The 23,907-nt window shown below is 36.6% G+C and overlaps 1 protein-coding gene across 2 annotated transcripts in view; it reads right to left on the bottom strand.

Moving 5' to 3' along the window:
- The window catches only part of UBA6 (ubiquitin like modifier activating enzyme 6), an 87,207-nt gene that overhangs the window by 9,403 nt on the left and 53,897 nt on the right, over positions 1–23,907 (bottom strand). For both annotated transcript variants that reach the window (XM_034416292.3, XM_034416293.3), the window contains exons 13-27: positions 20,619–20,685; positions 19,228–19,371; positions 15,769–15,836; positions 15,212–15,290; positions 14,707–14,787; positions 13,857–13,934; positions 12,061–12,242; positions 10,098–10,203; positions 8,893–8,982; positions 8,645–8,725; positions 7,142–7,270; positions 6,603–6,654; positions 6,457–6,520; positions 5,051–5,120; positions 2,451–2,522 (exon numbers count right to left, since the gene is read on the bottom strand). In XM_034416292.3, coding sequence (XP_034272183.1) covers positions 2,451–2,522; positions 5,051–5,120; positions 6,457–6,520; positions 6,603–6,654; positions 7,142–7,270; positions 8,645–8,725; positions 8,893–8,982; positions 10,098–10,203; positions 12,061–12,242; positions 13,857–13,934; positions 14,707–14,787; positions 15,212–15,290; positions 15,769–15,836; positions 19,228–19,371; positions 20,619–20,685 — 1,363 coding nt within the window. The remainder of the gene's footprint in view (positions 1–2,450; positions 2,523–5,050; positions 5,121–6,456; positions 6,521–6,602; positions 6,655–7,141; positions 7,271–8,644; positions 8,726–8,892; positions 8,983–10,097; positions 10,204–12,060; positions 12,243–13,856; positions 13,935–14,706; positions 14,788–15,211; positions 15,291–15,768; positions 15,837–19,227; positions 19,372–20,618; positions 20,686–23,907) is intronic.

The following is a 23,907-nucleotide window of genomic DNA, read 5'->3' as shown; positions in this document are numbered from 1 at the left end:
ATACAAATTTCCTTTTTCTGTCAAAGACAGCCAGTTCCTCTCCCCACACATGAGCTTCCTAGTCTAGCACAGGGTGGTAAGGGGAGCTGGCTGTCTGTGCTAGAGAAAGAAGATTCGGCTCTTTGGAATCAGAGCTTTCATTCTCTGGCACAGACAACTGACTCCCTTCCCCACTGTACATTAGCCCAGGGATCTGCAACCCCAGGTCTGTGGACCAGCACCCAGCCGCAGCATGCGAAACCACACCCCCGGCAATCCACGGACAAACCTCCCTCTACGGAACCGAACCTTGGTGCCAAAAGGTTAGGGGCCACTGCATTAGCCTGTATAGCATTTAGAAACACTGTATTTGCTAACTTTCTGGTTCGAAAGCCATTTCATGCAATCTTTCTAAAAGGTGGAAAAACTTTTTTCAGCCAGAGTCTTTGAAAATGACAGGGCTGCTTGACAGAGGGATGCTGGCTGGAAAAGTCCATGATGAAATCAAAAAAGGGATTTTAGCCTGGGACATTTTTATTTATTTTATTTATTAAACAAATTTATATAGCTGCTCAACTCATATATACGTGAGGCAGCAGCTAAAATGCCTCTTGGCTTTGGCCGTAGACATTTTAAACAAGCATTTTTGCTTAACAGTAGAGCTGCTTGGAGGACGGATGCCATTCTGCATCAGGGCAAAATCAATCCGGCAGGCAACCCTTCAGCTTTCAATAAGGTTGGCTGAAAATGTCTGTCCCAAAATGGTTTGTATGGGACCTTTATTCATCCAGCCCTCAAGAACCAGAAGGACTGCAGCAGTGGATTGCTAGTTTCTCTGGCAGTATCCCTACTGACTTTGAGGAAGCCAGCAGGGAAGATTGCAAATAGCAATCAAATGATTGCAGAGGGCTTGGCAACTTGTTGTAAGTGCAGACAGGTTGCCAAGAGCCCAGATCACAATCATGTAACCACAGGGGCATTCCAACAGCCATTACTTTGAACCTTGGTCGTAAGTCCCTTTATTAAGCTGAGAAGTGCCTGCATTGTGACTTTTATATTTGTGGAAAGTGGCATCATAAGAACATTTGAAAACAACATTATTATATCAATCAAGAAGAAATTACGCATTAAATTTTTGGATAAATAAATATAACCAGTTTATTTTAAACATATATATAAGTGTGTATGTATTTAACTTATATGGTTGCCTAACTTGATATCTATGGGTGGCTCACAACAGCAAGATTTGTCAGCAAGTTGTGGCCCTCAAAGAATTGCTGCAGTCATGTGCCCGTCATTTAAATTCTGGCTACTGACTCACACTTACAAAGGTTGCAATGTCTATGGATATATGATTATCATTTACAACCTTCTCTACAGGCTTCCTACAAGTAAAGTCAATGAGGAAGATAATAAGGAATGTTCTGAGTCATTCTGATAAGTACCCTTAGCCTTTTTGCATTCACATGCCACCACTCTGCCCATATCCCCGCCTTCCTGTGCTCATGCCACACCATTCATTCTCTGGCTTTCCTATATGCCCTCTGAGATGTCTGGCCTGCACTCCGAGTATGCCATCCACCCCACCATCTTCAGCACAATTTATTTCAGGAAAACTAGCATTTATTCTATGTATGTATGTATGTATGTATGTATGTATGTATGTATGTATGTATCCATCCATCCATCCATCCATCCATCCATCCATCCATCCATCCATCTACCATGTTTCCCCCAAATTAAGATCTGGTCGTATTTTCTTCTGGGCCCCAAAATAAGCACTAGGTCTTATTTTCAAGGGATGTCTTACCTGCTTACCTTAAGACCATCGCAGTCAGGCCTCCCACACACCGACACCTGTTGCGCTGCTGTCTGGCTTCTTTAGCTGCTTGCAGCAGCTCTCAGCCAGATGCTGTGTAGCTTGCCACGCTGATGCCACCAGTCACAGCAGAAGGCTGTACGGCAGATTGCACCATTACAAGCATCAGAGGTGGCACCAGCGTGATGCACCATACGGCCTCCTGCTATGAGTGGCAGCACCAGTGCGACCAGCATATATGTCTGGCCGAGAGCAGCTGCAAGCAGCTGAAGAAGTCAGGCAGTAGTGCAACAGGTATAGGGGCAGGGGAGGCCTGGCTGCGGCGGTCCTAAGGTAAGCAGGTTTAGGGCACGTAGGACAGCTTCACCCTCCACTCCTGCCCTAGCTTGATTTTTATGCATGCACCTCACCCCACTCGTACAACCAGATGGTGTGAGAGTAGGTGGGTCTTAACTAGGGTTTATTTTGGGGATAGGGTTTATATTAGGCACATGTAAAAATAAAGCTAGGGCTTATTTTTGAATAGGTCTTATTTTGGGGGAAACACAGTATCTATCTGTCTATCTCCATCCATCCATCCATCCACTATCCTAGGCAATAATCAGAAAAAAAGACAAAAAGAAGATACATATTACTCAACAGTTGAACTTACTTTGTTAGAGGGTCGAAACTCCTGAATCTTTAACCCAGAAATTATCTTGAAAATAGTGTCTTGTGATACATCCTATATTTGTTTTTAAAAAATCCCAATTATTATTAATTGCATGAAACAGGCACTCTTCAAAGTTATTTTACTTCTCATTCCACTCCAAAACAAGGAAATCAACTAGCAAAATAATTTATAAATATATTTACAATATATTTGTTAGAGCAGATTTCATGAGTCTGTGTTTTAACAAAATATGACTGATAATGTTTCCTAGACAATATTTCTTTCACACATATAAAATTATATGAATAAAACCGCAAAGTTGCTTATTGCCTTTTGTTGACAGGTATTTTAATATTACAGAATGGAAATAATCTGTGTGTGTGTGTGTGTGTGTGTGTGTGTGTGTGTGTGTGTAAAAAATTCGATTATAATTAATAAGAATAAATATATTGCAAGAAAAAAAACCCTGGAAAGTAGAGTATCAGGAAGCATAATCCAGATAAAATAAAGAGGGAGAAATCCAGCTAAACACTGGATTTAAAAGGTTTCTTAACTCTGTTTCTTGACTTTTCAAATTACTTTGAAAAACTAACAAAAACAGACTACAGGTAGTCCTTGAGGTATGACCCTAATACGAGACTGCCCATTAGGGTTGAAAATTGGGACAACGTTAAATGAGCTGCCAGCTATCTGTGCTCTCCCCAGTGCATTTCCTGAGGCCTAGTGGGGAGATCCAGGCTTCTCTAGGCCTTCCCCAACATGCAAGCAGGCCTGCAGCACAGATAACTATCTTGCCAGGGAAAAACAAAGGAGAAGAAAAATACCAGGTGCTCCTGTCTTTCCTAATTCTGTCCCTGCCCTTCTTCCTACCAAGATGCCTGCATTTTGGGGCAAAAAAAGGATAAGTTATCTAGCCTTTCAGAGCTTTCTGCTTCGATCAGCTGGCCAGCAGAAGATTGCAAAGCTCTCCTGCCTCTTGCCTGGTTTTGGGAAGCCAGCCCTTGCATAAAAGGCAGCTTCAGGAATAGCTTCCTAAAACTTTTCCCTTGTTTAGTCCCATCCTTCCCTCAGAAAACCACATTTCAAAAAAAAAAAAAAAAAAGCTGGGAGACTTGACTCTCCCACTCCCAAAATTAGGTGCTAAAACTAAATTCCCTCTCTGCTTTCCAATCTCTATCCTTTTTTAAATACTTTACCTCAGTGGTGAAATATAAAATTTGTTATTACCAGTTCTGTGGGTGTGGCTTGGTGGTGGTGATGTTAATATGACTGAGCGGGCGTGGCCAACTTTTTTTTTTTTTACTTTTAAAACCATTTCTTCTACAACATCTATACAGCTGAAGAGATTGTAAAAAAAATGCTTTTAAAGTCTCTGACAATCCCAGCTGACTTGCCTGATCAGCAGAAGGTTGTTTTTTTTTAAAGCCTCTGATGATCCCAGTTGACTTGCCTGATCAGCAGAGGCTTTTTTTCCCTTTAAAAACATTTTTTCTATAACCTCTTCGGGGGAAGAGGTTGTAGAAAAAAATGCTTTTAAAAGCCTCTGATGATCCCAGCTGAACCGTGCAATCATCAGAGGCTTTTTTTTTACTTTTAAAAGCATTTTTTCGGCCAAAGAGGTTGTAGAAAAAATGCTTTTAAAAATAATTTTAAAAAAAATGATGATTTTGCTCAGCTGGGCAATGGGGGGGGGCCCTCAGGGATTTTTGCTACCGGTTCTCCAAACTACCTCTTCCATCACTACCGGATCGGGTGATCCGGTCCGAACCGGGAGCATTTCACCCCTGCTTTACCTCCAAACTGAAGAGGAATAAAGGAAGCAAAGATATAAAACATTTCTGCAACTTTTTCCCTTGAACATCATCTCCAAAAATTGTTCAACAAAATGAAGGATGCTCCTTGTTGCTTGATTCCTCTACTCTTCAACTTGGAATCAAGGTAAGGTTTTTAAAAGGAATAGAGATTAGAGAAGAGAGGGAGTTTAATTTTAGGAACTAATTGGTGTAGTGGGGAGAGCAATAAATCTGACTTCCCAGATGATGATGGTGATGGTGATGATGATGATGATGATGATGATGATGATGATGATGATGATTAAAATGTGGCTTTCTGGAGAAAAAAGGGGGCTAAATAAGGGAAAGGTTTTGGGAAGCTTATCCTGAAGCTGCCTTTTATGCAAGGTCTGGCTTCCCAAAGCCAGGCCAGAGGCAGGAGATAGTCACAGCTTCCTGCTGGCCAGTTGATTGGGGTCAGCTGACTGGCACAGAAAGTTCTGAAAGCAGCTGTCATTTTAGCAAGGAATTATCAGGTCCCCCAAAAATGACAGCTGCTTCCAGGAGGCATGGGGAGGCTTGGCGAGACGCCTGAGAACTGCAAGTTTGATGGGATGGGGGGAGGAAGAGAAGTGGGGAGTGCTGCAGCATGCCAGTGGTCTGTCAAAAAAGTGAATGACCAGTGTCACTGCAGCTGTTGTAACTTTGAAATAGGGTCATATATAGTTTTGGGGTGTTGGCCGTAACTTTAAATTGTTGTTAAGTGGCATGTTGTTTCTCAAGGACTACCTGTAGTGCAAATACTGTATCAGCTATTTGAAGGTTTACCTTTTCTGTAAAAGAGATACAATAAATTGTTGCAAACAGTTTTGCTGTACTCAGTATGAAACTGTAGTGCCTAAAGAAAAAGAAGAGAGAGATTGTAGGAAAATAAAACAAAAAGCTTCTCCAATCAAGTTTACAGCAAACTATATTTAACTGAATCTCAAGTCAAATGAGATTCCTTTGGAGAAAATAATTGATGCTCTTAAACATAGCAGAATGTTCTGAGAGAAAGTTCAGAATCAACTGAGACCTTCCTAAAGCCAGGACAGCCCTTTGAAATATAATTTGTGGGACTTATTTTTAAATCATAGGTATTATTTCATCAAAGGTCTCCAATTATAATGCTCCGGAGAAAGGATGTTGAATACTTAGAGGCAATGTTTTTCTAACATTTGTAAACAACAAGAAATTTATCTTTGGGATTGTAAATTTTCTTTATTTGTTATCCCTCCTTGTTATCCTTCCAACCAACCCTTCAATCTTTTTCTTTGCTTCTCTCTTTCAGTCCATTAATTTATATTTAGAAACTTGAAATGATTATAAAGCACTATTATGCCAGAGCAAGTATTCAGAATGCTACACCAACTCCATTAAATAAAGCAAAAATAAGGATTATTAGCCCAAAGCTAATTGTTACTGGCTGTAGAAAACCAAATAAATGACTTGGAATTTCCATATCTTGATAGGATTTGGAAACAAAAGGTGCACTTTTTCCAATGGACATATGATAAAATACAGAGCAAGTCCTTGAAGCAATGAGACATTTGGGGGGTTGAAGTATCAGGAAACAGTATCTTGGATCTAGAATTTAAATCCTCATTTTGATATAAATGCAAAACAAATTTAGGCATGAATTTTCATTGAAACATTTCTAAAATTAGCACTTTCATGTGATTGGCTGTGTAAAAATATACTGCTCAAAAAAATAAAGGGAACATAAGCAGAAGACATCCGAGATCTGAATGAATGAAATAGCCTTATTAAATACTTTGTTCTTTACATACAGTAGTTTATACACTGCTCAAACACCTAAAGGGAACACAAAACTACTGTATGTAACGAACAAAGTATTTAATAAGGCTATTTCATTCATTCAGACCTCGGATGTCTTCTGCTTGTGTTCCCTTTATTTTTTTGAGCAGTGTACATGTTCTAAAAGTTATTGAATGGCGCATTCAGAGATAACACCAAACAAGTTTAGCCCAAAAAAAACAAAAGCAATTCACTAACACATGTGTACATCAGAAGGCTTTATTACAGGACTTAAGAGCTTATTCTTAAAGTCATAAAAGATCTTCTGATACCATATTCGTATACAAATACCAATATAAAACTAGTTCTATAAGTCCATAGATAAGCATTTTTGTCAATTACAATAACAATATATAAAAAAAGAGAAATGTACTTACAAAGAGTCATTAAAATCAAACTGAATGGGAAAAGGTGGCCTTTTTGGTGATTGCCAAAACAAACCTGCCAATTCAAAAAAAAAAACAAATTAATTGCTAAAAACAGCAAAAATAAATTTGATAGAATATAAAATTACTGCACTTACTGCCATCTTTTAATCGTGTATCAATGGGAAATGAATGCAGTAACTGAAGAGCCTAAGTAAAAAAATAAATAGCATAGTTCAATGAGTACATATAAATGTTTTTCATTAAAGAAAGCATGGTACATGTAAACTATTCTAAAGTCTATCAGATAAGAAATTGCAATAAAATACACAATACAGGAATCCATTATATTGAACAGATCAGACTATTGTGTACAGGCAATGTTTTTATTTGAACACTGGCTGTTTGTATTTAGCACATATATATTTCATTGTATTTATTTTGCTTATTTCATCCTAGAAAATATTGTATTTTACCTTTGATTAGCCTGGCAACTAAGTAAATAAATAATAAACTATATATACAGCAATGCATTATTTTAGAAAGTGTATTTTAAAAATGATAGCATAAAAGTATTTTAAATAAATAAATAATCTGCTTAATTTATGTACAAACAAATAAAAGAGGTACTTTTAATAAATGAGGTCTTGCCTATTTTTATCACTTGTCATTAACAAAAGAAGTAAAGCATTCATACCTTATGATTAAAGTACTTCTCAAATTTTAATCTTGCCAATTCAACACATTGGGACCAGTTTCTTGGTCTTCTACCCAGGCACTTAATCACTTGGAAAGAGCCTTCCAAACTTTCCCCAGATTTTATTCTCTAGAAAACATAAAAACAAGCCTTGAGCATATGTCACAAATTACATGTAATTAAAACATATGTATTTCCACAGTATGTGTTAATACAGAATTATAATCAGTAGTAAACATGCAAGATAATAACCAAAAATATATAGCAAAACAGAAATTTATATTTTTGCCCTAACTATATTCAATCCCAAATCTTACACTGTGGAAAATTCATAGTTTGTATGTTATATTTTTTCTTTTGAACATTAAACACTTTATGATTTAAGATATATATATGCTCTGAATTCATTCCTTTACACTAACCCATTATAACCCTAGATCACAATTAAATTCTAGCTTTCAATTCAATAAGAATCAATATCTGTCTCACTGGGTAACATAAAGTACAACCTTTTACCTTATAGATGATATAATTATTTCACAATAAAGAAACACAGAAAGAGTAGAATGTTGAGACAATTGCAATAATAAAATTATTCAAATTTTTTCCCAAAGGTGCTTTTCAAAAGATAACTGGACTTTCCTGGTTTTTTTCTTTGAAAACATTTCATTTTTCATTCAAGAAGCTTCTTCAGTTTAGTTCAGTTCTTCAGTTTAAGAACTGAAGAAGCTTCTTGGATGAGAAATGAAATGTTTCCAAGGGGAAAAAAATTCAAGAAAATCCAGTTTTGAAAAGCACCTTTGAGACAATCATGACCCAGATGACTGAGAATCTTCATAAACATTTACTCAGAAGTTACAATTCCACCATCACTAATATCACTGAAATATTCACAGTAAGTTTTAAAATGAAATTTTACCCAATTCATTTCAAAAGATTGTTCTAGTTCAAACCTCTGCATAGCTTTTTGGAAGAATATGAACATGATTTAATTATAATATAGATTTATATATAGATTTAATTATAAAGGTAAAGGTAAAGATTCCCGTCATACATATGTGCTAGTCGTTCCTGACTCTAGGGGACGGTGCTTATCTCTGTTTCAAAGCCAAAGAGCCAGTGCTGTCCGAAGACCTCTCCGGGGTCACATGGCTGGCATGATTAAACACCAAAGGCACACGGAATGCTGTTACCTTCCCACCAAAGGTGGTCCCTATTTTTCTACTTGCATTTTTTACGTGCTTTCAAACTGCTAGGTTGGCAGAAGCTGGGACAAATAATGGGGGCTCACCCCGTTACGCGGCCCTAGGGATTTGAACTGCTGAACTGCCGACCTTTCGATTGACAAGCTCAGCATCTTAGCCACTGAACCACCATGTCCCAAGATTTAATTATATTAAACAATATTCCCTCAAATATGTAAAACTTACTTCATAAAATTTACTTATTAAATAACAAACATAGTAATTCCAATGTAATTTTAATCATAATTTAGAATATTACCTGTAACACTTCTTCTGCTGATGGATATGTTTGCCAAAACTTATTGAATAGGGAAGGCTTGTGTGAAAAAGCACTTTCAAACTAAAAAAAAAAAAAAAAATCAAATGTTATGAGAAAATACTACTGCATATCTACCTATTTTCTTCCTAGAAAAAGAAACCAGGATTGCAATTCATTTTCACTTTTTCTTCCTTTTAATGGAACTTGTCTTTCTAATTTGAATGTATCATGCTCATGCTAAAATTTACCTTGTCTCTTGCCCACTGTATTGTGTGTTCAGTAGCAGCTGGAAAAGACTTTATTGTACAAAATGGTATTTCTTCTTCAGGTGGATCTCGCTGAATATAAAAAAAAGCACACACACAAAAAGATTACATAGACACAAAAAGATAGAAATACACTAGGATTTAGTATTTCCTCTCTAATTCAGTTAATTAGCTAACTGAAATAAGTTAATTAAAGGAGCCTGAGTGGCGTAGCAGGCTAATGCCTCCTAAGGCAGCATTTAACATCCAGCTGCCTGCAATTACTGCGAGTTCAATTCTCACCAGGCTCAAGGTCGACTCAGCCTTCCATCCTTTCTAAGGTGGGTAAATTGAAGACCCAGTTTGTGGGGGCAATAAGCTGACTTTGTATAAATATACAAAAGTATGAAGGCTATTGCTTAACGCATTGTAAGCCACCCTGAGTCTCCGGAGAAGGGTGGCATATAAATCAAATTAAAAAAAAAAAATTCACAGCCTGGATTAAAAGGAGTTAATGTTAAATATATACATATAGAAGCCAATTTTCTTTCAAATCAATATACCTTTCACATTGAGAGTTAAGAATTATTTCAATAAGATAAAATTAAAACAATGACAGTGAGAATAATAAATCAGTGGAAAGGCTTGCCTCTAGAATTTGTGGGTATTCCATCACTGGAAGAAAAGATTGGACAGCCATTTTTTTGGAATGGTAAAGGATCTCTTGGGTGGGGATGGACTAGAATACCTCCAAGGTCTGTTCAACCCTGATATTCTATGTTCTAAGTAAACTGTCTTAGCAATGAGGTCAGAATGCCTTAACAAGTAAATTATATTTTCAAAGACAAATAATGTTTATGGAAACCATAAATTCTAACATGGATTGGCAAAGAAAAACTGAATACTGAAATACTTTACCTTAATCAACAATCAAACGTCTTACTATATGGTTTAGTCCTTGATTATTTTAGATATCAATTATAATATTATAATAGTTTACTTTTATGTTTTGAGTGTCTTAAAATGGTTTCCAAAAGCAGAAGAATTTGACATATTTGCTCAAGAATATTTTGACCTTATATGCAAAATCTGTACAAATATCTAATGTCAGTTGATTTTTAAAGCAAGAAAAGATTATCTATTTCAAAAGAGGTCAAATAAAATGTATGTTCTCCAACCCAAAGGAAAGCATTTTTATGGCCACTTACATGACTATTGTAAGATTCTGTTAGATGAGGCACAATGACTTCTGTATGCCCTTTGGTTCCCATTGTTCCAGAATCTAGGAGAGGACGTAAGCTTGCTAGGCAGCGACTGCATAATGGAAGCAAATAATAAAATTATTTTTATTGACTAATAATAGAACACAGGGAAAAAAATAGTATGATATGAGTTCACAACTCAGCTCAGACTATCTGGCTAAAAAGAGAGCAACTAATTATAAATCACAACATTGAATCAGATAATTGGATACATTTATTAAGTATTTCTATCCTGATTTTGATAGCCAATTGTGTTATTAGATTCTGCCCAGCACACGAAGCCCCAATTAAGCAACCAAGAGGGAGGGAAGATAATTTTAAGTTTGATGTATTGGAAACATTTCAGAATAAAAATGTTTTTCTCTGTTCAAAAGAGGAAACTGGTTCAAAGCTTGGAATAATTAGCACAACAAAGAAAAGTACAAAGAAAAAGTTGATTGGATAAAATATAAATCCTGCATAAAAAAGCAGTTACATTAAGTTAAACATGTTTAGTATTGTATCATCATACAATACTAAACATGATCATGTAAATGAGATTTAGCATACTGGTAGGTGGGAATTTTAGAATGTTAATTAAGAAAAATTTCATAAGGTTATTTAGTCTATGAAGAGAAAAACCAGATGTTACTAACACTGCAGGAGCTCTTTCTTTTACAATTGATAAGGTGCAGGTATCTTGTTATCTATAGACACTCCTTTTATTTTTCAAGCCTGGGGAAGTAAAAGTAATTTATCTGCTTCCAATTACTGAGACAGGAGGCTTCTAAGGAAAATAAAATAAAACTAAATTAAAGTACAAGGAAGCCCAAGTTGCTAAATTACATAGTCCATGTTACCTGGCCCTCACCTGGCCTTTAGAAAAAAGGCCCATGTTTTCTAATATATTATTATGCTGACAGTGGTTTAAATTTTGCAGTTAAAGCAATATCAAGGTGACAAATATATTCAAAGTTATATTAGAAAAGATAAACCACATTTTAGCACAATATATAAACCCAACAACATGATCTTTTAGGATGTTTTATTTTGATTTCTACTGTACAACACATTTTCTGTGAAATATAAAACTAAGTTCAATAAACCACAGATACAACTAATTATGGTTTAACGATTATAGCCATAGCACTTAGACTTACGTACCGCTTCACTATGCTTTACAACCCTCCCTAACTGGTTTATAGAGTCGGCATATTGCCCCCAGCAATCTGGGTCCTCATTTACCAAGTTTCAAAAGATGGAAGGCTGAGTCAACCTTGAGTATGACAGAATCAAACTCCTGGCAGTCAGCAGAATTAGCCTGCAATACTGCATTCTAACCACTGCACCACGACTGCTCTTATGACTCAGAATGTTTTAACCTTAAAATGACCTTTTGAGTGTTTCAAGATGGAATCACAGTTAGCAAGCAAACTAGAAGGAAAGAGTGTCCCTTTCCAAAAGCTAAATAATTATGTAATTATTACATAAATTTATATAAAATTTATAATGACTCACCAAAACAAGCAACATTTCCATTACTGGGGATTGAGTCCACTGAATAAAGATTTGAAACTCAAAAATTTTTATTATGAAGAGTCCTATGAGTAGCTCAGCCCTAAACCATTGATACTACAATCCACATCTTAAATTTAGTTTGATAGGAAAGTGGAAGGCAGTGAAACTGTTTCAATATAAATCTAACAAGGGACTTCAAGAGATATCCATTCATTACTGAAATGATTACTTATACAGCATAAGCCAAGATAAATTGTTTTGAATTAAACAGAGTTTATAAATTGTTTTGAATTAAGCAAAGCTATATGACATGAAGCAATGATTAATGTCAGGAAACTAAAGATAAATTACTACCTGGGAGTGGGAGAGAAAAAGTAAGAAAAAACAAATCAACCTTTGATCACAGATTTACCTGTCAATATACCTCCTGGCTTCCACATTGTCTAATGCAGTTACAATTACATCTTGCTTGGTGTAGAAATCATCATTGTATATGTTCTCAGTAGCTGGGCACACTTTGTTAAGGTATGAGTCTATCTTTATCTCAGGATTGATGCTACGTGTTGCTGCTGCTGCAGTACAACTCTTGGGTTTCTAAACAAAATTGAAGTTAGTCTGGTTAATAGTTTTCATGAGAACAACCCATGAATGAAGCTTCATCTTATAGTGTCACATTGGTTTCATGTTCAGGAGCATCAATGATTTAATACTATAGCATGAATAATTGCGAATCACATTAATGATACCGGGAGGTAGCAACATTTTAAAGCTAATACCAACATTATTTTTTTTTAAATCCCCCAAATCTTGAAACGTGAAGGTTACAAGTAGTCCTTGATTAACAGTAATTGGAATTACAATTTCTGTTTGTAATCAATGTGACCATAAAGTATGATATCATGTGACTGCATTGCTTCACACCCATAATCCTGAAAGTCCCATTGCTGTTACATGATTGCAACTTCCACCTTCGTCAGCATCCAACAAACAAATCAATAGTAAAGCTGGCAGGAAGTTGCAAGCTCCAGTCAGGACAAGCCTTTCCTTAGGTAGCTCACAAACAGGCTGATGGCATATGAATGCTAGAGAGTACATGTGGGTGCATGGAGTGATGCAGTGGCATGACATGAAGGTAAGCAGACTGGGGTGAATGCCATAGCATGTAGAGAAAGGCAAGCTGAAGACTACAGTCATTCAGCAAGGTAAGTAATTTATAGATTTTTATCAGCCTCTTTCCAAGCACCCCTTTTAAAAGGATCAAGATTAGAGGGCAGAGTTGAAGAATTTAGTTTCAGCACCTAATTTGGGGGAGGGGGGGAATCAATAAGTCTGTCCCTCTCAGCTTTTTGTTTCCTTTATTGAAGGGTTTCTGGAGGAGGGGGGGGATTAAGCAAGGGAAAGGTTTTGGGAAGCTTGTCCTAAAACTGCTGCCTCTGCATGCAGGCAGCTGATTTTCGAAGGCTAGCAAGAGTAGGGAGAGGTTTGCAGTTTCCTGACAGCTGGCTGATCAGGGCAGAGTCCTAATTCATAATCTCAACTTCACTGGCCAAGTAAAGAAACCTGTTTGGAAGTTCTTCTGGCATTGGAACACAGTGTTAGGCCCTAATCTAGCTGGGCTCTTCTCCTGCTCCCGCTGCTCCCCTGCTGGGCTGTATTTGGCTTTGCAAAGCCTTACCCTGCTGGTCTGTCTCATTTATGGATCCAGTTGGGTGGTGGGCATCCCCCGCCCAAAAGGTATTGCATACTCATTTAATGACCATTCATCTAATGATAGCATCACAGACAGTAGGGTGTGGGGTCATTAAGCGAGGCTTAATTGTCACCATTTGTGGCCATAATTGGCAGACTTTATTAAGGTCATATATCAAGGATTACTTGTATATAGTTTAAGTATGAAACCCCACCTGTTATATTAAAAGATTACATGGTGAAAAAATAACCAAAAATAAAACATACAAAAGTATTCAGAAAATCTATCCATCTCAGCCGAAACAAAGGCTCACATTTTAAGTAACATGGTTTGTTTGGTACGTACCCTTTTTAGTACCCATCACATCGCCTAGAACCAATTAGTATTCAATTAAATCAATACTGAAGTACTACTCTAATAAAATCCAAACATTTGTTCCACATTTAAATATATCTAATTAAAATAGCTAATTTTTTAACAAATCACTTTAATATTTTGTCCTCATTACTCCTACCTACCTGTATGTGATGAGGCCGGAAAAGAAACTGCCTATTCAAATTGGACTTTTCTATTAAGTCCGGATCTGTTATTTCAACCTGTATATTGGACAATTGATGAAATTATGAATTAGCAGTAAAGTGATCAAAACTGTGACATCAGAATCAGTATTTGAAATATTCTGTTTTCTTGTGTCACATCATTTTAAAAATGGGAACAAAACATTTCCAGAATATTATATATTGTATTCCTTTACTTAAACAATGCAAGTCATCCCATTAAAAAAAAAAAACTTCGTTATTAGCTTTTTTTTTTAACAACAAACTATACATCAAAAATAATGTGTACTAATTTTTACATTTGAGAGCTCAACAATCCAACGCTTGGCTTCAACTTCTACTATATCCAAGTCATAATGGATTTGTTGTTTTAACATTATTGGAAAATGCATTGCCAATAGAGGTAATCCTTACTTAACAACTGCCCTGTTTAGTGACCATTTGAAGTTACAGTGGTGTTGAAAAAAGTAACTTTATAAACAGTCCTTGCACTTACAACTGTCACAGAGTCCCTAGAGTCAAGATTTGGGCACTTCACAATTGATAGGTTTTTATGACCATCAGAGTGTCTTGTGGTTATATGATTGCTATTTTCATGCTTCATAGACAGCTTCCAACAAGCAAAGACATTAGAAAAACCATTAAAATCACAAGTTGCAGAAGTGATGTCAAAAATCCATCCTGGACACAAGATACCTTGATTACTGACTGTATTGCTAGTGACAGACTTGTCAGTCCCAATTGTGATTGTTAAATAAGAATTATCTATATAGTCAGAGGAACTGAAATTAGGTTAGAATATGAAACATACCTTGCCTCTTTCTTGGCCTGTACCAACACCAAGGAGTGCAAAATTTTTTAACATTTCACAGCCTATTGCACCACACCCAACCTAAAATGTCAAAGCATGACAATATTATAACATTTCTGACCTTTAATTAACATAATTAAGAATTAGCTATTTTTTTTTGATAAATTAAGAAAACATTAACAATTGTCCCTAAAAAGACATAGAGGTGCTAATTTTAGAGAGCTTTTGAAATATGTAATATAAGTTAACACGTGAAATATATCAAAAACAATATAGATCACTATTAATCACTACTGCTATTTTTAAATAAATGTGCTGTATAATGTAAACTACATATTCTAGTGCCTAGGATTAAATTTTAATTAATAAACAGTACCATAATTTTTAAAACAGATGACCTCTAAATTTAATTCCTGAGAACAAAGCCCAAATTGTCTAAGAAAAATCATTTAGCATTCCATTTAAGAAATCCCCTCTGACAAGAGTTAACATCAGTCATACTTACTAAGAAAACATTCAGATTCTTTAATTTCTGGCACAAGGAATCTCCAATGCACACTCTTAGGGCATCGTATCTGTCTCCCCTATAAAAGTCAGAGGATGTCAAAAATGAAAAATATTTCAAGAAACATATTTCAAAATTACTTCACACTATTCATAGTCAGTTTTTGAGAGTTTAAGCCACATATTGGCAACCTACAGACTGCATGAACATATCACCCATGTTTTATCCTATTTACTTATATTTAAAATTAGTGTACATGCTTTCAGACTGTATGGAATAAAGCTTTAGAGCAGCCTTCTCCAATTTCTATGTTGCTATGTTAGCTAAAATGATGACAAATTCTAACTCATCTGCAGGACCACAGAATGGGATTAAGCACTGGATTTAGATTTAGTAAAATTATGATCACATATTTTAAGTTTTTAAGTTAAGTTTGAAGTCATTAAGTTAACTGGGCCATTTTTGTTTAGTTACCATCTGTCAATCTACTTGGTTTTAGAGAAATATTATAAAGAAAAATAATTAATGAAACCAAAAAAAGTTCATAAAATATTTACCTTGGAAGGAATTCTTCAGCATGGACTTTTTCTGGAAATGTGACTAATTCCAATGCATCAATATACAGCTATAGATAAAAAGAAATGCAGTGATTACAAATTACAAGGTCAGATTCCAAACAGGACTGTATATCAGGACTGCACAAATTATTTTAAAACACCTTTTTACCATTTGGAATAGAGAAATGAAGCAGTCTTCTTTAAAGAATTTTTATCTTTTTCCAGCCCTGAATGGTGCTTTAGAGACAGCTCGTCTGGCCATCCACATGCAGGCAATGACAACCAGGAACAATTTTCAAAACAGATAAACCTTGATGTGCAACTACAACTGGGACTGTAAACTTCGTTATTGAGCAATCTTGTCATTAAGTGAAAGACCTGCTTTCCTCAATGACCACAATCATGGCTCTCCTAGTTGCAGTCATTAAGCAATCACAAAAAATCATTAAACAAATGATGCAAAACTGTTGCTTGCCAAAGGAGAGTCCCTGCAGGGATCTTTGTTTCTCCAACTCATTACAGGAGTCCCCTTCCCTCTGGGCGCCAAGGTAATTCTTGCACTGGACTGGAGGAATGAAGGATCCTGAAACATTTAACCTTTGTTTCTCCAGCCCTGCAAAGGATTCCCCTCCCCCATGCAGAGAGGGGAGGAGAAATCCTTTGGCAGGCAGCAGCAGCTTGGAATCTTCCCTGCCAGCTTCTTGGGAAAGCCAATAGAGAAGACTGTCAATGGTGATCATATGATCATGGGATGTTTGGCAATTGGTCATAAATGAAAATAGAATGTTGAGTTCTCAGATCACAATCACGTAGATGCATGAGGGGTCCCCATGATGTTTTACAATGGCTGGAAGTATTTTATGGATCATAAAGCACTCTTTCCGAGCCATTGTAACTTCAAACAGTCATTAAACAACCAATCATGAGTCAAAACCTGCCTATAAATGAACCTGGAAAATGTTGCATACATTTAAAAGTCAGGTGTTATGAAGTGCCTCTTTTGAAACATCTGTAAAGCTTAAAATATTGTTGTATGGCAATATAAAATTCTTAAAATATAATTACAACCAGAGGATGACAAAACCAGATAAGCAGGGATTAACACAAACAAACTATAAAGCAGAAAACAATACCCTAATCAAGAAATTACCAAGGAGAAAAACTACACCCCCACCAACACTGGCAGACAAAGTTACTGTATATAAACAGGGAGAAAACTCCATGCTCATTAGCGCTAACATATTTAGATAACAAAATATTTGTAAGCAAATAACCAAATTCAGAGAACCAGGGAGTCCACACTTTGGTAAGACAGTACAGCCTGATCTCTCACCACAGAAGAAGCTTAATGCTCCTTCCATCTCTCCATAGTTGAACTTCTGTGATTATTTAAGAAAACACATACTTTATATACAAATTATAGATTAACAGATTAACAGAGTTGGAAGGGATCTTATAGGTCATCTAGTCCAACCCCCCATTCAAACAGGAGACCCTACACCATTTCTGACAAATGGCAGTCCAATCTTTTCTTGAAAGTCTCAAGTGATGAACAATGTAACTGTAAATTAAGATAATTCTTATTTGAAAACTAAATTCCTTTAAAGTTTATTGATTTCACTTTCAGTAAAAAATATTTATATAAAATATATTGGTATTTGCTCCAGAAATTTAAATGTAATTCTATCCCTATATTATTTTCAGTCAGTACCAAATAATAACTTTCAAATTTCAGGATGAATTAATGATTAATGAATTCATTACAGCAAATACATGTGTTATAATTGGGTATTAAACAATTTCCACTCTAAAGAATATTGTCACTGAATTTGGCTTCATCCTATAATTAAAGTAAACAGAACCTTTGTCCACATTTCAATCAGCTCATAACTGCAATCAGAAGGCATAAATATAAGATCTCCAACATATGTGATATAATTCACTCCATTTGGAGGAATTGTTAAACTATTGTTTGAACTGTCCAAGTCAGAACTACAATCTTGGTTTAGAATGGTTTTACCTAAAGCACGGTTTAGCAGTTCAACAGCACATTGTGGTTACTTAAAAGTAACATTAAAAATGATACCAGGCATGGGAAAACTGTGGCACCCCTTATATTAATGAGCTAAAAGTCCCAACATCCTATGCTATAGATTGTTGACTGCCTGGTGTTGCTCAAAATTGTAATTCAACAACATTAGGAAGATTATCAGTTATCCATTCTTTAGTTAAGTCCTCTAAGTAAGGAACAACAGGAAAGAAAAGGAAAACGTAGAAACAGGATTTATTCACCATCTCCTTCTTTGTGCTATAGCTGAAGGCAATCAGTGATCATACCACACTTTTTTACATACTTTCTTCATCTAGTTTGTTAAGCATGGCTTATTTAAACACACATCAGTGAATCACATTTTGTTAAATTAAGCAAAATTTGCAGTGTTATTAAAAATACACCATATATGGTACTCCAAAACAACAGTGGATAAGACAACAAATCTTATATATGATTTATCATATTTTTTGGACTGTAAGACGCTTCAGACTATAAGATGCACCTAGCTTTTGGGGAGGAAAACAAGAAAAAAAAATCTGCCTCTGCCTCCCAGTAATTTGCCTCCTTGCAGCAAACAGCCAACAGGCTGGTCAACTTCAGTACAGCCTGATTTAGCATGAGCAGCTGATTGGATCCCCGTCACCTGAAACGTGCCAAAAAGGGGACGTATGGAGGCTGAAAATCGGGTGCACGGAGGCAGAAAATGGGGTGCGCTGAGGCAGAAAATGGGGTGCGCTGAGGCAGAAAACGGGGTGCATGGAGGCCAAAAATGGGGTGCATGGAGGCGGCAATAGTGGCAGCAGCGATGGGTGGCGCTGGCGCCGATGGGCGGCAGCTATCCCTGCAGCCTGGAACAGCTGATTGGTGGTATTCCGGGAGGCTGATCCAACCACCAATTAGCCGCTCATGCTAAATCAGGCTATGCTGAAGCTGACCAGGCTGTTTGCTGTTTGCTGTAAGGAGGCAAATTGCTGGGAGGCAGAGGCCGAAGGATGGGGGCTGGCGGGTGGGTGGGGCTTCGGCAACATTCACTCTATAAGACGCACAGACATTTCCACCCACTTTTTTGGGGGGGGAGAAGTGCGTTTTATAGACCGAAAAATACAATAATTTACTTTCAAAATAATAAAAGTAAAAAGTATTATTCTTTAGTCATTTATTTAAAAAATATTCCCCTTATATCATATAAAAATTATTTTGAGAAGGTTGCACTTCAGACATTTGACACTATATAAGCATTAATGCCTCGGGCCATACATTCTTCACAAAAAACATGGTTTATTAAACAATGGCTAAATGCCCACAGCACACAAGACTAAAACCCAATACATTATATTATACTTAGTCTATTATTTGAAATCAGTCACAAACATGAGTCACTCAATTCAAAAGCAATAAGCCATTACCCATTGCTGCAGGGGAGAAAACTTTCCAGTCACTGCTTTTAAGACTTCCTGACTAGCAATACCACCAAGTGCAGCTGTGAGAGGAGCTAAAGAGCCCTGAGCCATCCTTGATAGCCATTTCACAATGTCTTCATTTACTTGATGCTATAATTAAAAACAAAAAAAATATTCCAGATATGAAAACATATACAAATTCTATAAAAAACAGCTATCCAACAACTCATCCAGAATTCATTCCTCATTCAAATTCAGCCTTCTTCTCACCACTGTAATCATAATCTGGCAAAGAGGTATCATATGAAAAAGCAGCTCTACAATTTTAAAAATAAATAACTGTGGTATAAAAACAATTGCCCTGCTACAAAGCACAAGATCATGCTGCAGGATTCTCTCCCCAACTCATTCACACCCACATGGCATGGCAGCAATCCCTAACCAGCCCACAAGCACTTACCACAGCATTCCACACCTCATTCCTAGTGTTCCCCTGCCTTTTGACTTACCTGCAAGCCACCCAGGACCAGAGGTGGGTTTCAGCAGGTTCTGACTAGTTCTGGAGAACCGGTAGCAGAATTTTTGAGTAGTTCGGAGAACCGGTAGTAAAAATTCTGACTGGCCCCGCCCCCATCTATTTTTTGCCTCCCAAATCCCAGCTGATCAGAAGGAAATGGGGATTTTGCAATGACCTTCCCCTAGAGTGGGGTGGGAATGGAGATTTTACAGTATCCTTCCCCTGCCATGCCCACCAAGCCATGCCCATCAAGCCATACCCACAGAACTGGTAGTTACAATTTTTGAAACCCACCACTGCCCAGGACATACAATTTCCAGTGACTTCCCCATTAACTTTGCTTGAGGGAAGTTGGCAGAAAGTTACTACTTATTGAGTAGTGAGATCCTTGCTTAATAAACCACAATTTTCCCTTAGCAATAGCAATGGGAACTGCCCAGATGGGCATCACAAAGTGATATGATAATGTGATGTCATGATTTATTACTGTGTCAATTAGAAACTGAAATTCCAGTCCAATTACTGTCATTAAGTGAGAAGTACCCATACATACTGTACAATTCTCTACCTAAACTGGAACAGAATTTGTCATATACAGGTCTCCACTTAACTTTCATAGTTAACATATCACCAGTGTTCAGAGATGCCTAATTCAAAACAACTGTGGTAATCTGTTTAATATTCTTGGCAGAAATATTTAGAAATATATAGTAATCGTAACTCCCTTTGTATTTATAAATTGTAATTTATTAGCCAACATGGTGCACCACAGTAACAGAACTTTCAAACATACATGTGGGAGTCTCATTTGCTCTCAAGAAAAGTGAACTGAAAAATAAACTAAAAAGTTTTAAGTATTACTGATCTTTAAAGGAATTACCTTGCCTTCCAGCATTTTATTTAAGGACAGAGCTATCTTCACCATTTCTTCAGCATCTTGAAGACATCTAGAGGCAAAACAAAAATAATGTAGCAACCTTATGCTACTTTTAAAAACATTATCAAACATTGTTTGATATCTGGTATTAGCTTTTATCTTCTGTTTATCTATTGAGGACTTGGCATAGGCAAATGTGGATATATTGTCCCAAAGGTGCTTTTTCAAGAGGCAACTGTACAACCATGACCTGGATAACTGAGAATCTCCATAGACATGTGGCTGTATTATTTATTAAATTTGTATGCTGCTGAATTATGCAGACTATCAGCAGATAAACATAAAATATAAAATATCCACAATAACAAGACCTAAATGCTGTACAATAAAACTTTATAGTATGAAGAAATAAAAAATAAACTGCAATCTTGATATCAAATTTAAAAAAAAAATTAACACCAGGGGAATTGCATAAAAATAGAAACATAATAATAATAATAAGCATTAACATGTATTTTAAAATTTTTAAATCCCTGGAAAAGTAGAATAGAAATAGCTCATCCAATATTTGAAATCTTCTTAATCAATAAATTCTGATTTCTGAAAATTATAATCCCAAAATATTTGAAAGGTACTGGGCTGAAAAAAAATCTGACATTATTGAACTTTTTAAAAATAGTTACTGCTGCTTTGGAAAAGGGAATTTGTTGCTGCTACCTATCACTTAATTTCAGACAGAATTCTTTCTTTTTCATCTTCATTTGCTCTTTAAAATGGCTAATTTGATCACAGAACGTTTTAGATTTTTTTTATACCAATAGTTTATTTTAATTCTGGAAATAAATACTGGATTAATTTATACAGACAAAAAGGTAATGCAGATTGGTCATTTGGGGTGGTTCCTTCCACCAATTTGTTTTAATTTAATTTAATTTAATTTAATTTAATTTAATTTAATTTAATTTAATTTAATTTAACGCATTTCTATGCCGCCCAACTCCCAAGGGACTCTGGACGGCTTACAGCAAAAATAATGCGACCAATGAACATAGAAAAATTATTTAAAAACATTATAAAAACATTTTAAAAACATTAAGCCCATGCACACCATTCATGGCCGGATCTCGCAAGATTGCAACAGCGAGATCAACGGCCCCAGCCTGCCAGAAAAGCCAGGTCTTCACCACTTTCCAGAAGGCCAATAGGGTGGGGGTAGTCCGGATCTCAGGAGGTAACTGGTTCCAGAGAGCTGGGGCAGCCACAGAGAAGGCCCTCCCCTGCGGGCCCGCCAGCCAGCATTGTTTAGCTGACGGGACCCGGAGGAGACCAACTCTGTGGGATCTTACCAGTCGCTGGGAGCTATGCGGTAGAAGGTGGTCTCGAAGATAGCCTGTTCCTGAGCCATGTAGGGCTTTAAAGGTAATAACCAACACCTTGAATTATGCCCGGAGACCAATAGGGAGCCAATGCAGCTCGCGGAGAATTGGTGTAATGTGGGTTTATCTAGGTGCACCACAACAGCTCGCGCAGTTGCATTCTGGACCAACTGTAGTCTCTGAACACTCTTCAAGGGTAGCCCCATGTAGAGCGCGTTGCAATAATCTAACCGTGAGGTGACAAGAGCATGAGTGACTGTGAGGAGAGCCTCCTGATCTAAGTAGGGTCCCAATTGGTGCACCAGGCGAACCTGTGCAAAGGTTATAGCATATAAAGAATGCTATTCTAGTATAGTAAAGTCATAAGGATTATGAGATTTGGCACAAACAGAAAGCAACTGCTCAATAAAGTGTAAAAACTCTTTCAATTAAAATTAGGATAATATTTGGGTTGACATCTACTATTAACAGAATCTAATAAGTGGGAGGCTGATTCATTGAGCTCCATGTGCCTCCTTGAAGTATTCTGACACATTTGATGCTGAAATCAAGAAAGTAAAATCAGAAGATATCTTCTCCCCCTGCTATCCCTCACTACTACTAATGACAGTTAGAACAATTAATCAGTGGAACAACTTACCTCCAGATGTTGTAAATGCTCCAACACTGGAAGCTTTTAAGAAGAGATTGGATAACCATTTGTCTGAAATAGTGTAAGGTTTCTTGCCTAATCAGGGAGTTGGATTAGAAGACCTCCAAAGTCCCTTCCAACTATTCTGTTATATGCTATTCATGCCTCGGGATCCTAAGATTTCCATGACATTGTAGACTGAAATTCTACCCTAGCACAAAATACAACAGCACAATTGCTGAAAATTCACATTGTAGGAAAGCTTTTAAATTGTTTTTATATCTCGATTTTGGAAGGCTTTCATGATGATAGATGAATGAAGATGTTTTTGTTTAAAGAAAGAAAAACAGGCCAAGAGATAGAATCATAGGGTTGGAAGGGACCATTTTGCCATTAAACCTAAGCTCCTCTATATAGTAAACCAAAGAAAACCACCCTCAACAGATGACTGCCCAACCTTTGCTTGAGTTATTAATTTACGTTTCTGAAATAGTCAAATGGGTTGCAGTTTTTCTGAGCTACAGTGAAATTTAATACTTTAATTTCCTCAATTATTCCACCAGATCAAGGATAATGGAAGATTCTACCTGATCAGATGGCATATAGAATAAATAATAGACAGTTTTCAAGTGTTTCCAGGGCAGAATAGCCTGAAACAAGTTAGGTTTGTACAACTATCTTCTGGATCCAGAAAGTTGGACCTGTCCATCAGTCCTGAAACATCGATAGAATGAAAACCTACTGAAAACAGTAACTTGTCCAAAAGCAAATGCAAAAAATTAATTAATTAAATTAAACCTCAATTAATTGCTGAATTAGACACTGAGCTTTAACTCCTCCTGCTTTCTGAAAGAGAGAGAAAAAATACTTTTTGTTGGTGCCAGTGTTGGCTCCTGCCAACTTCCAAGACTAATCCCTGCAGGTTTGGGCAAGATTTTTCTAGAGTTGAGCAAGAAAGACTGGCCAAATGTTTCCCAGATAGCTTTGTGCCCAAGACAAGACTATAATTTATAATCTCCCAATTTTTAGCCTGATGCTTTAACTACACTAAACTGTCTCATATTGTAAGGATGACTTGGACCTTTTTAAATGAGCTGAACACTTTTTTTTTTTTTGGGAAGATTTGAGGCATCAAATAGTACCCCTGCAAGGAAAGCTGTGCCCTATCCTGATGAGAAAGTGCTTAGCTTTGATGTTACCTCTGTCTGAATGACATTATGGAAAGTTAACATTCGGAAAGCAGCAGGACCATATAACATTCCTAGCGTGTTCTTAGGGAATGGGC

This window comes from Pantherophis guttatus, chromosome 4 (genome assembly GCF_059756535.1).
Source record: "Pantherophis guttatus breed Tessera chromosome 4, ASM5975653v1, whole genome shotgun sequence".
Classification (NCBI taxonomy): Eukaryota; Metazoa; Chordata; class Lepidosauria; order Squamata; family Colubridae; genus Pantherophis; species Pantherophis guttatus.
This window is presented reverse-complemented; position numbering and strand designations above follow the sequence as displayed.